The 13,323-nt window shown below is 41.6% G+C and overlaps 1 protein-coding gene across 1 annotated transcript in view; it reads left to right on the top strand.

The window, feature by feature from the left end:
- Positions 1-13,323, top strand: part of GNA12 (G protein subunit alpha 12) — a 42,264-nt gene that overhangs the window by 7,577 nt on the left and 21,364 nt on the right. Inside the window, exon 2 of the mRNA XM_084536907.1 lies at positions 4,561-4,776. Coding sequence (XP_084393033.1) covers positions 4,561-4,776 — 216 coding nt within the window. The remainder of the gene's footprint in view (positions 1-4,560; positions 4,777-13,323) is intronic.

The raw sequence follows: 13,323 nt of genomic DNA on the forward strand, positions 1-13,323 counted from the left end.
GACTATGATACTCAGTTCTCTGAGTCACTTCACTGTCACTTTGGGCATGGACCAACCTGTCTTTGCTTACAAGTGATCCCTAGACCCACGGCTTGGGGCTTAACTGCGTTGTGCTCACTCAGCCTGTGGGTTGGCCAACAACCCTGATTTGTTTCAAAGCGCTTTGAGAAGCGAAGGAGACAAAATATCCTTTAACCAGCATTTGTGGAAATGCCCATAAAACCTTCATGCTGGTGAGGAGCAAACGTTCTGCTGAGCGCTCCATCAGGCCAAGGATCCAGCGCTTTGTCTCTGACGTGAGAGGGGAAAAGAATGGGTAGGAGAGCAGGGCAATGTGATATTTTGGTGTACTCTTCTGGCAGCCATGGGTTTCGGAAACTTCTTGAGCCAGGAGTCGCATCTGGAATGTAACCGAGTAGTCCTTCTTGGAGCACTCTGCTGTCAATTTGTCTTGGTTGCTTTCTGAGTCCATGTGTTCTTTTGGCCAGCATCCTCTGTAACTCTGTTAGGCTCACTTGGGGTGGGTAGGAGAAAACCCTGCTTTTAGTTGAACCGAGTTGTACTGCTGTGCCAGGAGTACTTGTGTCCTGGGGGGTGGTGGAATAATCTTCTATATTCCCTGTCTCTAAGTAGTTTGCAATTTCTGTAGATTTCTGGTGTGTCAGACCTTAGTTATCTTTTTTCAAAGCTGTAGGTTTCTATATCTATTTGGTGTCTCCTTCAATGTAAGATAATTCATGACACGGATCACAGCACACCTCTGGTGTACTTTTTTTTGGTTCCACCCTCTCTCTGTTCAGGTTGTGTGTGTGCAGGGGTTTGTGCAGTGACTTGTACATGTTAAAAATTGCTAGGAGAGGAGTAGGGCAGAGAACTTTGCTATTTCTTACCTGGTGTTTCTGGTATGCTGCTGTTTTGCCTTTTTTAATGCTTGGCAGTATCCTTATCTGTGAATGTGTATTCTTTGCACCTGTGCTTAGTCTGTGTCCTGCTTTGCAGCACAAAAGCTTTAGATCAGCTGAGCTCTTAGGAAGTTTATTTAATATCAAAAGCATTTGCCACTTTTTTTCTGTATGCCAGTTTAGAAAATGCTACAGTAACGGGCAATATTCACTCTTCTGAATGAAAGAGTGAATTGTTAATTTCTTTAAGAGTAGAAAATGGGAAAAATGTTCAGTGTTGGGAAGCCTTACTGTGAACTGGTTACTGCAGTTGAAGGCTGCTACCTTTGTTGCCAGAACTTGGGAGGAAGGGTTGCACACTGGTTATTTTTAATCTTTACTGATGGTATGAGTCCAAACTGAGTTTTGACAAACATACTTTAATAATGTATTATGCTATTTTAAGATAGAATTTCCTTAAAATACCTAGATTTTGTATCTATTTTCTAAACAAAATGTTTACTTCTAGGCATCACCAGCGTGTATAAGCTGTTGAGCAGTTTTACCTAGAGAAGAGTTGCTGGCTGGCTCCTGTGAGGGTGGGTTATTTGGAGGAAAGAGGTATGGAAATCTTTCCAGAAGGAGGGAGCCTGTCCTATGGCAGCTTGTGCTGCAGATTATTGGGGCAAGGATTATGCAGTGCTTGTGGCAGCAAAACAGCAGTGTTACTCTGAAATGAGAGAATAGCCATACGTGAGATCTAATTTTGGAGATGTTTGTCCTTGTTTTTGTGACATCTGCTTGGAGCATTTATCATTTTGTGAGGATGCAGAAACACTTGGTTTAGACTTGCTTTACGGGGGCACCTTGCTGAGACACATTTTTAACTGCCAAGAGTTGGGGGTAAGAAACCCTGGCTGTTCTTCTTACGTCAAGCTTCTACCCATGATGCGTTTTAGGCAGCAATGTCAAAGCTGGTGTGTTCTGTAAATTCTGATTTTGAGAGGTGCTGTTCCTGTGGATGTCCAGGACAGCATTCCTGCTGCCCCATTCCCTATTTTTGATGCTCTTCATTCAGTGTTTAAGGTTGTTCTGTGTGTTTCTGCAGGTGTCTGTGTTTGTCAGTGCTGATGGCTCTGCCTCTGGCTGCCAGTTGGTCCCAGCTCTGTCCCTGTACGTGACTCTGTGGCAATCCTCCCTCTAAAACAGTGGGAGGACGATGCTGATGCCACATGCACCCCGTGGGTAACCATGTGGTTAATGCACGGCGTAGGGTCTGTGGGATCCAGGTTTAATTCCTTCTCCTGCCCCAGGGAGATTCAAACCTGCATTGCCAAGGAGCTGCAGCCAGTAGATAAGTGACTATTCTGGGACCGGAGCAGTCTCTACACCCTTGATTGAAATTCTGCTCTGTGGTTTTCTCCAAACAAATGATGAAACTTTCCTTAACAACAGCCTCTCGAGATCCTGCACGTCCCCGGTGGGAGCAGTAAAATGCAAAGTGACTGTATGGGGAAAGGCATCGAGTCTCAAGTCCAAATGCTGCTTCATCTCGGTGGGAACTCAGCAATCCTGCCGTCTTTCGCTTGAGATGCTTTTAGGGGACTGCGGTAGCTGTGAGATGGTGAAGAGTTAAATCCATCTGGACGCTGGAAGATGGAAAAGCTGCGGCTGAGCCGGGCGGTGGCTGCGGGAGCTGGAGCCGGGGCAGGTGAAAGGTCGGAGCCGGCTGAGCCCTGAATGCAGACGGAGCCCCAGTTAACTGTTTCTGTCCATCAACATGACTTCTGGCACAGAAGGAAACATGGCATTAAGCATCTAGAAATAGCGGTGTGCCATCGGCCCCGCTAACCACAAAGTTTTGGAAAAAATTCCTTGTGAAATTCTCATCTGGGAGCGGGGGGTACTTTGCACCCGGACGGAGCTCAGTGCAAGTGATGGGTTTGCAAAAGCATCTCAAGTTCTGGAGTGCGGACATCTGTGGTTCAGAGGGAACCTTGCGAGTGGTGCATTTTCATTTTGGCTTGCATTTGTTGACACTGTTCAAATAAAGCAAATCTCGGGACTTGTGCTAATAAAGCAATAAACTCTAACTAGGAACGAGAGTGGGTTTTTGGTCTGTCCAGCAAGGTTACCAAATAGTTACTTACGTCTGGAACTTAAACTAGCAGCTTGTAAATACATTCAATTTTAGTCTTTCCATGGTATTGTCAGGATCTGTTCTCTACTTTATAAAAAGAAAGTAACAATCACCAGAGAAACAAATATTTACATTTCTGGGAGACTGCACTTCAGGAACACTTGCACAGTGACAACCGAGATGCTTCATTTTGTGTTCTTGTTCTGTGACACTCAAACTGAAGTTGCTTCTCACTTCCCTTTCCAATCTTGATTTCCATTGGAAAAGTTACTGTTTGCATTGTGTGGGGCTGTTAAGGGACTGGAGGCATGAAAGGTTCAAGAGTTGAAAAAACATGCTTGCTATCTTGGTAGCTTAAAGTGTACAAAAAGGACTCGGTCCCATGATGCGGAGGCTTGTGTGCGTAGCTGTGGAAACAAAGCTTCAGTTTTGGTTTTTATTTTTGTTTTCATAAACTGTTAAACCAAAAGATCAGCACAGTAAGCAGATGTTTAGTACAACGCACAGATCTTACTTGTGAATCAGATAGTGCTTGAGACGCGAAGCCACCATTAACAGAATTATCCATTTTTAAAATGATTCTTACTATTGAGAAACAAGTACTGCCCATCTGAAGCCAATAAGCACAGGTGTGGTTAGATTCAAGACTGAAGTTTCAAAGTTATTTAACCTCATGTGTTTGGCTCCTTGCCATGAATAAGAAATTAAGTTTCCGTAAAAATGGTAAAACGTGCAATTGAGTGGTCTCAGTAATCCTGAGTTAAATTAGAGAACTGGGTCACCTTCCTTCATTTTATTTTATTTTAATTTTCCCCCCCCTCAGAATTGGGATATCAAAACATATCTGTCATGACTTATCAAACATGTGGCAAGCTGGAAAAGTTAGCTGGTGCTGATGGAAAACTGCTGCTGCTTTACTCAGCCTAGCAGCTTGAAATCCCTCCAGAGTCTCCAGCTTCCTCGCCGCTAGGCTTTCCTACTGGAAGGAACTGCTTGGATGAAGGTCTCTCAACAGAAGATGCTTATTTACAGTAAATTTTCAATAAGTCTGTCAAGTTGGATAGACGTATTTTCTTGTGTTTTATAGCATCCAAGTAGATTGTGTCAAAACCACGCTTTACAGCAACGTGCTTCTAGGATCTTGCTGGCTTGGTATGGCGCTCTGTTTCTGTGTTTAAAACTACATCAGTGAGGATCACAAGTTAGTTCCCAGGCACTTTTTTGTGCATTTGATGCTTGATTTTATTTCTAATGTGTTGGTAATAATCTTTGTTTTGCTGTTCATATTTTTTCCCACCTGAAGAAACGCATTGTGGCTAGGCTGCTTATACCAGCAAGCTCTTTCTGTTGTATTTCTGGTGGAGATGTTCCAATAAATGATGTTTGATCCCCTCCTGACTTCAGGCTCTCCAGAGTAAGGTCTTAAAAAACAAAACAAAACCCTAAACCAACCCTGAATTTCAAGCACCTCTGAGTCCTTGTTCTTTTGTACACTTTAATCTCTTTATCACTGACTTTCTTATCTGACCCTTTCTTTAGGGCTGCAGGGTTCTGGTTGATGCACGGGACAAACTGGGGATCCCTTGGCAGTACACGGAGAATGAGAAGCATGGGATGTTTTTGATGGCTTTTGAAAACAAAGCTGGAATGCCCATAGAGCCTGCCACGTTCCAGCTCTACGTACCTGCACTGGGCGCCCTGTGGAGGGATTCAGGAATCAAGGAAGCCTTCAGCCGTCGGAGCGAGTATCAGCTGGTGAGTACCACTGGTTTTGTGGTGGGAAGGGGGAAAAAAATGTTCCCTGCTGTATAAATATCTCCTCAGTTGAAAGATCGCTCACTACGTGCAAGATTTAGCCATCATACGAGCCGTTCTTAGTTATGCTGTAAATCTGAACACTTCAGCAGCAGGAACAAGTGGTAATTGGAGCCAAACTTGAAAAACTACATGGCAGTAAGAGGGAGTGGAAAAGTGCACATGACTGGATAAACTGGAAGAGCAAGAGGAACCAAAAAAGGCAGGAATTGGTTGAACTAAAAATATTTTAGCAGCTCAGTAGTTCTGTTCATAGTAGGTCACTGATGAAGGCACACTTAATTTGTAACTTTCCAGTCCTGCCAGCTTGCACTATATTGATACTGGCAAACTATTCCTGCATGCAGATCTTTTGAAGTGAATGCAACACCCATTCCGGCTGCTGCTATTTGGCTGTTTCTTTTCATCCTGACGTCTGCAAGTGAAATTTGGATAAGCAACTGGAAGATGACAGTGAGCTTTAAAAATGTGCTATCTTCCTTGCTCTCTTGTTACTTAGATTTTTGTGCTGTAGCACCAGACTAACTGCAGTTCTGGTGTGGAATATGTTTCTAGCAGCTGTTCATAATCCACTCTTTTTTCTTTCTCTGTGTGAGTTGAAAATGTTTTTCCTTGTTTTCCACTTCCTTGTTCAGTGAAGCAACAGGTCCAGAAACTTAATATTGCTGTGACTAGTTCTTAGAAGGTGATAGGGGATGATTTCCTAGTTTTTCTAATAAGTGATTTGTGATTCTAGAATATTGATTATGGTTTAATCTGCAGGTAGAATTCTTTGTTTCAGGTGTTCTGTCCACAGACTGAATTTAGCTATGCTTAAAATGAAATGCTGAAGGTGAAATTCTTTATACCTGCATATATTATGAATGTTTACTTAGAAGAGTTGGGTTAGAAGCCTGAATTATTAGACTCTTACAAAGGAACTGGATATAACTATAGAAAAACCTAGAGAAACTCCCAGTGAAAGTCTGTTTTTTCATGCTACTGCTTTATTTTGTAGTGTTTAATAGGGTAGTTAAACTCATGCTGCAGAGCTTAGAGAGTCATCTGTCTCTGCTACTAAGATGCCTGTTTGAGTCTTGCTGTTGTGTATATTTGATATCTGTCTGAAGTATCTTGAGAATAGCTAAAGAATAAATAAAATGACTAGGTAAAATTGTCACAGGATGGTAGTAAAAACTGCATTTCCTTAGGCTAAAAATGTTAACAAATTGCATGTTACAGCACTGGGAATGGGGGAAGGATAGATTGTTTCATAATTCCTAGCATCTGTAGAAACAGACTAAGCCTTTGCTGTTCTGCACTGTTCAAATGTGGAATAAAAAGATGGTTCATGCCACAGGGGACTTGCATTTAACATGAGACAACTACTAAGAGAATCCAGTATAATGAGCAGTAATTGCATCAGCAGCCTATTACAAATCTTACTTTTTCTGGGAAACACTGTGATCAAGCAAGGGTTTTGTTTTTAAGGGGAAATGCAGATTGGGATCATGTGGGGGGTTCGTCCTATACTGGTTCAAAATAAAATTACATCAATTACTGGGGGGCTGAGGGGGGTCCAGTTTGAATAAATAGCATTCCCTGTCTAGTAGGCCTACCTTGGCATTCCCTCACATTGAGAGCAGAATTAAATAGGAAATACCAAAAAATAAAAATGCCCCACAAAAACAAAGCATACAGGCATGGAAGTGATCATTTAACACACTGTCATCTTCAGCATCATGGTATAATTCTATCGTGTGTCTCTTTGGACAACATTCAGGTAACCTGCCTAATGCTACTAGTGTGACTGAAACTGCTGCAGCACACACACTGTTAACTTCTCAATAAAGCAGAGATAGTGTGCTGCCAAAAATACTGTTCATAACCCACTCCTGTTGGGTTAGGAAAAAAAAAAAAAGCTCTTATTGTGGTAAAGTTTTGTAAATTTACTTGTTTTCAAGGATACAAGCGCTAGTTTTGGATTGCTCCCTAAACAAATTCTTGAGACCTTAATAATTTGAACTTGTTTCTATTCCCTCTAGTTTCAGCAAAAGTCTGATTGCCCAAGTACACGGGAATTAGAAGCAGTACAGTTCCTTTAAAAAATAAATAAAAAGCTGAAAACTACCGAACATTTTTACAGAAAGCAGATAGTTTAAGGAGCAGCCTTATTTATAATTGCATATAGGATGTATAAACCCATACCTTAATTTAGTTTAAGCCCTCCCTGGATACCGACACAAGTAAATAAATAGAAGCCAGATTTAGTCGACTCAGAGAAAATCATTCTGTTCTGAACTGATTTTAACCAAGGCTAAAGAGAATCTCTGTATCAGCACTCCCTTTCTTATTTAGAGTAAGCTACTGAATGGAATATGCTTGGTTGGAACTGAATTTATTATCCTTATCCTAGTTTTAAAATAAACTCAAGTTTAAAGCTTTAAATTGCTGCAGTTTTTCTGGATGTTTCTGGATGATGTTTGAAGTCATGACCTTGCTCAACACTCGTGTTTTCCTCTCCCATGTCTTACAGGCAACTGAACACCAGCCTGTTTTATTGTTGTTAATACTTTGCCTTTAGTAGTTGCTCCTCCAGTCAATGCTGCCCTGACTTCTAAGCCAGAGGATTACGTTGGTTTGCTTTTGAACTCTTTTTCCAGGAAGTTGCGTAACTTTACTTAAAAATAAAGCATGGTTGGCTGGTTAACTACAGCTGAAAACTGCGGCGTGCAGGTGTCCTCCTATGGGCTGTAACGCCGAGCATAATGACTGACTCAGCAGCAGAAAACCTGTTGAAAGAAAATGGCTCTGACCAGAACATCGTTCAATCTGGAGGCTTCTTCTCTGGGATTGCAGAAGCTGCCTCTGGGCATTTGAGTGTTTTCTGCTTCATATTCAGTGCCTAGAAGTGCTGGCTGTAAATCCCTGTCTGGGTCTTTGAGCCTTTCAGAAATGAGTGGGTGGATTCTACAATAGCAGGGTGCTTTTCTGCCTTTTTTTTTTTTTTCCCTTCGCTGTCTTTCTTAAAGCAGACTAACCAATTTCACTTTCTTTTCACAAACATCAGCCTCTCACGCTTCCCCCCCACCCCAGCCTGTCCCCACCGCCCCAAGTTCCTCTGTTCCTTGTATGCAAGCCAAGTAGTTTGGGGACAAAAGCTTCATTGTACGGTTGGTTACATTGTCACGTCTCTGTCCTCGTTTTTTAACTACTAGAATAGGAATTCCTTTGTAATCAGTATGTGATTCTTCTCCCTCGCCTGCATTATCCTACCCCATTTTCTCTCTGTATGTTAGAAAGGAATACATTTATCATGTGTCTGAAAATGTCCTGTAACGTTTGTTCTTTTGAGGTTGCCTGTGGTGGTCTGGGCAACTGGGTGTCAGTTCCTCCTTGCCGGCAGGTGGAGACAAATTCAATTTTGAGTGGCTCCCTCATAGGAAAGGATTTGGGATTACGATTATGCTTTAGCTAAAGGGAGGGAGTTTCTTCACTTTGAGCCTAGTAACAAGTAGTTGGGTGTACTTAGGAGTCCAGGTGTGTGTCCTAAAATAAGCTGAAAGCTTTCTTACACCCCAAAACAGTGCAGGCTCCTTTTAGTAGTAAAATGTGAAGACCAAGGCCAACGTAGGAATCCCTTTGGTCAGTTTTTTTTTTTTTTTTTTTTTTTTTTTTTTTTTTTTTTTTTTTTTCCCCCTTCCCAGGATTTCAGTGGGAGAACGTGAGAAGCCATTCGCTTTTGTTTTAATGTGTCCAGAACAAGCGTAAAAACTGACGGGAGGTCAGCTACTTTTGGGACTGCTTGTGACTTTCTGTCATATCCTTTTTGGATAAAGATGGGCTAAATAGGACTTGTCGTGCAAGAAAGTGATACTTAGGTCATGGGCGCAAAAAATAGCGGCATGCTGTGTGCTAGCTCATTACAGAGCTCATGGCAACAATGAGCAGTTTCGAAAAGACAATCATCTGCCCTTCATTGATTTGTTAAAGGAAAATTGACATTATTTTAGCAGATAGGTGTTTTTTAAGCACACATACTGTTTATCTATGTCCCAAACACTGAAAGTCAAAGCAATATCTTTATTTCAATTATTCTTGCTCTCTTTTCAAAATACCAAGTCTTTCTAGCCTGTAACTATGTATTTGAAGAGTTCTTGAACTTCTGTTGTACAACGTATCTCTTCAGGGTTGATAGGATTATTTACTCTGAACTTCAAAGACTGTTTGCCTGTTAAGGTGACTGTGCCCATTTATTCACATGTTGCCAGACTAATTTCTGACTTGAGTTTACAGATACCCACCCTTCGTGCAGAGGAGAGAGCGTGGCCTTGCTGTGAACAACATCTATTTTAATGCTTTTTTTTAAAAAATACAGGATATATTGATGAGCCATTGCTACAGTATCAATTTAAATGTAATTATTATTGATGTTCTCTACACTTGTGAAACAATTCCTAATGTTTAGTAGGTGCTTTTAAAAGTCAGCATAAATGGGAAGTAGTGGTTCCTGAGAGGGATGTAAGGGGCTTACAAATACAGTTGAAAACTTACTACTGTGTCCGTAGTTATTTTTAGATCTCTGCTCAGGGAATTGTATGGAACACTTCCAGTAATACTTCAAATGCTAAGAGCCTCTGAAGCCTTGGATGTGGGAAGACTCTGGAAAATGCTTTAAAGACTGTTTCTTTATTGATTCTCCATTCTCTGGGTGTCTTGGGGTGTGGGTTTGGGGGGGAATATTTATAATGGGGTGTGAGTCGCTCCCCTGTGAGTTAACTGTTTGTTTTTTTTCTTCAAGCAGTTCCTTGAAATAAATGGAGGTGGTTAAATTATACCTGACAGAACAGACAGTGTGTTGGAAATGTTGCACAGTGAACAGCCTGCTCCTTGCATTAGTATAGCTACGGTCAAATTTTGTAAGGATCTGATGGCTTCAAAGCCTTGTAGGCAGCCAGCTGTGTCTTCTGGGCAGTATGGAGGTGAGGAACTGGTCTCTCACATGAATTCTTGATGCAAAGCAGACAAACTGCTCCCTAAATGGCTTACTTTTGGCACAGACGTTCTGGGTATAGTAATGTAAGGTGATCAGGAGTTGGGCTGTATACCAGTGTATGGGGGTTGTGGGACCCTTTGGCTGCTTCCATAAGCCAAGGGAACGGAAAGGTTGGGCAGTGAAACAGTGCTTGCTTGACATGGGAATTAAGTGACTTCTAAGGGGACATGCTAAATGAAGTCTGTGAGAGAGTTCTCTGGCTTGGTCATATCCTTCAGTGCACTTTAGTAGAAATTCCTCGAGTCCTTAATTTAAAAATTTCCTACTGATCACGTATCTTTACGATGCAAGGGAAGAGTTTGATGAGCCTTAGAAGTATGTTTCTAAACATCTTGTTCTTTCAGCATGCATGTTGCAGCACTGAAACCCAGGAGAACTTGCATCTGGTATTGACTTAATGCACTTAGTAAGAACTCATTGGGAAATACCAAGCGTTAAATCAGCTTCAGCTTCTGCAGTTGACCATAATATAAGCATAAGCTATTTGCTTTGCAAATCACTGTTACACTGTCAGGAACCTCATGAAGATGAAGTGCAGTTCTGCACCTGGGGAGGAACAACCCCATGCAAAAACATATTCTGAGGGCCACCCAGCTGGAAGGCAGCTCTGCAAGAAAGTACCTGGTGGTCTTGGTGGACACCAGGCTGAACATGAGCTGTAAATGTGCCCTTGCAGCACAGAAGGCTATTGGTATCCTGCGTTGCATTGGGCAAAGCACTGCCAGCAGGTCAAGGGAGGTGATCCTTCCCCTATATCCAGCACTGGTGAGGCCACACCTGGAGTGCTGGGTCTAGTTCAGCGCTCCCCAGTATGAAAGATGCTTGGGGCTACTGCACATATTCTGATGAAGGGCTGTGAAGATGATGAAGGGTTTGGAGCACCTCTCCTGTGAGGAAAGAAGGAGAGGAGAGAAGGCTCAGGAGGAGTCTTACCCACGTACTTAAACACCTGAAGGGAGGACGCAAAGATGACAGCCAGGCACCAGTGGTCCTCAGCAACAGGACAAAATCCAGTGGGCACAAACAGAAGCATGGGCAGTTCCATCTGAACATCTGGAAGCATTTCTTTACTCTGAGGGTGACTGAGCTCAGGCACAGGTTTCCTGGGGAGGTTGTGGAGTCTCCCTTCTTAGAGAGACCCAAATGGGCATGGTCCTGGGCACTCTACTCTAGGTGGCCCAGCCTGAGCAGGGGGATGGACCAGCTGGCCTCCAGAGGTCCCTTCTGACCTCAACCATTCTGCAATAACTTGAGTATAAGCTTACGCAGGAGGTTATGAATGTTCCTTATTGTGTAAGGATTTTTTGTTGTTTTTTTTTTTGTGTGTTTTTTTTCAGAGCCATGAAACTTGCATATTTTGTCAGTGAGACTTACTGGGGCTTGACCAATGTTGGTGAGATGTACAAAGGAAATAGTTGCGCTGTTCAAAGGGTCAGCGTGGGAAATCTTGTTACCCTTTAATGCATGTAATTAGGACTAAGCAATAACTCTTTGCAAGTTACTTGTGAACTTGCGGGTATTTCTAGTTCACAGAATTCCTGTGAAACTAAATTATTGCTGAGGAAGGTCTACAGATTTTTTTTTCTGCATCTGGATGGGACGTAGACCCAGAAAATCTTAAAATACCAATGGGCTGAGAGGAGCGCAACAAACTAGAAACTCTCCTACCATCATTGAGCCTTGATTTTTTTTAATTCCACTGTTAGTGCTCAAAGTCAATTACATCTGTATTTAACGATGTTAGGTTCATTTTTTTTATTTGACAAAGCTGATTGTGAAGCTGAGGAGGGCATATAGACCAGTTTCAATTTAGCTATTGCTCTTAAGGAGTGATAGTGCTCTAAGTTTTCACTTAAATTAGCCTCATTTTTGTTATTATAAAAATAACAGCAAGTTTCTGTTATCTCGGTTATGTTAGAATTCTGAAACAGGTTTAATCTGACATAAGATGTCACGATGACTTAAAGGATCGTTGACTTGCTGACTTTATCTCTGCAACTTGCAGAGATATCTTGTTCTGAATTCATAGCTGGGTCAATTATGGAGATGTTTCCCTTCAGTTAAATATCTAAGCAAGGCTTTATGCCTGTAACGTGGCAATTAAATGCCAGAGGTCCAGATTTAAATTCTTAGTTCTAGTTCTGTCCTTTAATCCCAAGACCTCAGTTGTTCACAGTCATGTTATGTAGTTTGACTCATCTTTGTACAGCAAAAGAAGTTAATTGCTTGTTTAAGCACAATAGTGTAAAGCATTGTGGCTGGCCTGTAGTAGGAGGGATTAGCTGTTGGAGTCCCTGGCTTCTAATCCTGTCTCTAAAACCAAATAAGAAAAAAAAAAGTAGATCAAAGTCTAAAATAAAAACTGTCAAACAGAAGTGGCATTTTGTTAAAGGAGGTGAGAGTTAGCGAGTTGTTATAGCTTGGGTTTTATTAAAATTTGAGAGAGAACATGAAGCAAAATGCAGCTGGCAGCCTTTACACAAGATTGTGTGGATATTGGCTAATACTGTGTAGTTTGTCAGTGTTCATCTACAGGGGGTAAATGCTCACTCTGCTATTATATTTGCACTACTCTAAAACTAAATCTAAAGCTTCTCTTGATAATGTCAATTTTGGCATAAGTGGCACTGAGCAAGAGGTGAGAACAACTTGCATTTAAAGTAGGCTGGAAGGAAAGGTCATAAATAATTTTATATTTTGAATTCTAGGAAAATCCACTTGTACGGTATCTGTTGTTAATGAGAGAAGCCATTCTCACAAGCAGAACCACCCACAGGAAGCTGTATGATGGCTAAAGCAGTTATTAGCTGTTTTTTAATAATTTCTGCTGTTGGAGAGAAGTAACAAGAACCAGAAAGGTCATGAATTGTGACCTTTTCAAAGCAGTGCAAATGGAAAATTGTTAGAAAATAGCAATTTATTACCTTAGCTACCAGAAGTCTTGAGCAAGGATTAAAGCCCTCTGTACTGAATGCTCTGCAGAAAAATAAAAAGATTCCTGCCACTAATTGTCCCCAGCCTTAGGTTATGACAGCATGCAACAGCTGGATGAAATGTAGTGTGCATGGAACTGGGAGGATAATTTGGAAAGTAACAAGCAGATCATACATAATAAATAAGAATGGATAACAAGAAACTGATACGCCTGCCATATGGGAACAGAGACAGATGCTGAATGAAATTAATAGGGAAAGACCTGTGCTACTGACTGTTCTAGTACTCAGTGAATTCCTGGCACTCTACAATTCTTCCTCCTTTTTTCTTCTTTTAAAGGCTGAAAACTTAGAGCAAAATCACCTCTGAAGTCTGTAAAATGTGCAGTGTGTTCGTACACTTCATTACTGCACTGTCTGGATACCAAACGGTTGAAATTTTAGCCTTCGTGTGGTCCTGCTTTTTACTTTCTTAGGTTCTTGGAGGTGGATTAAGAAGCCTTGTGTTTTTATGGCACT

The sequence above is a fragment of the Aythya ferina genome (assembly GCF_964211825.1).
Source record: "Aythya ferina genome assembly, chromosome: 15".
NCBI lineage: Eukaryota > Metazoa > Chordata > Aves > Anseriformes > Anatidae > Aythya > Aythya ferina.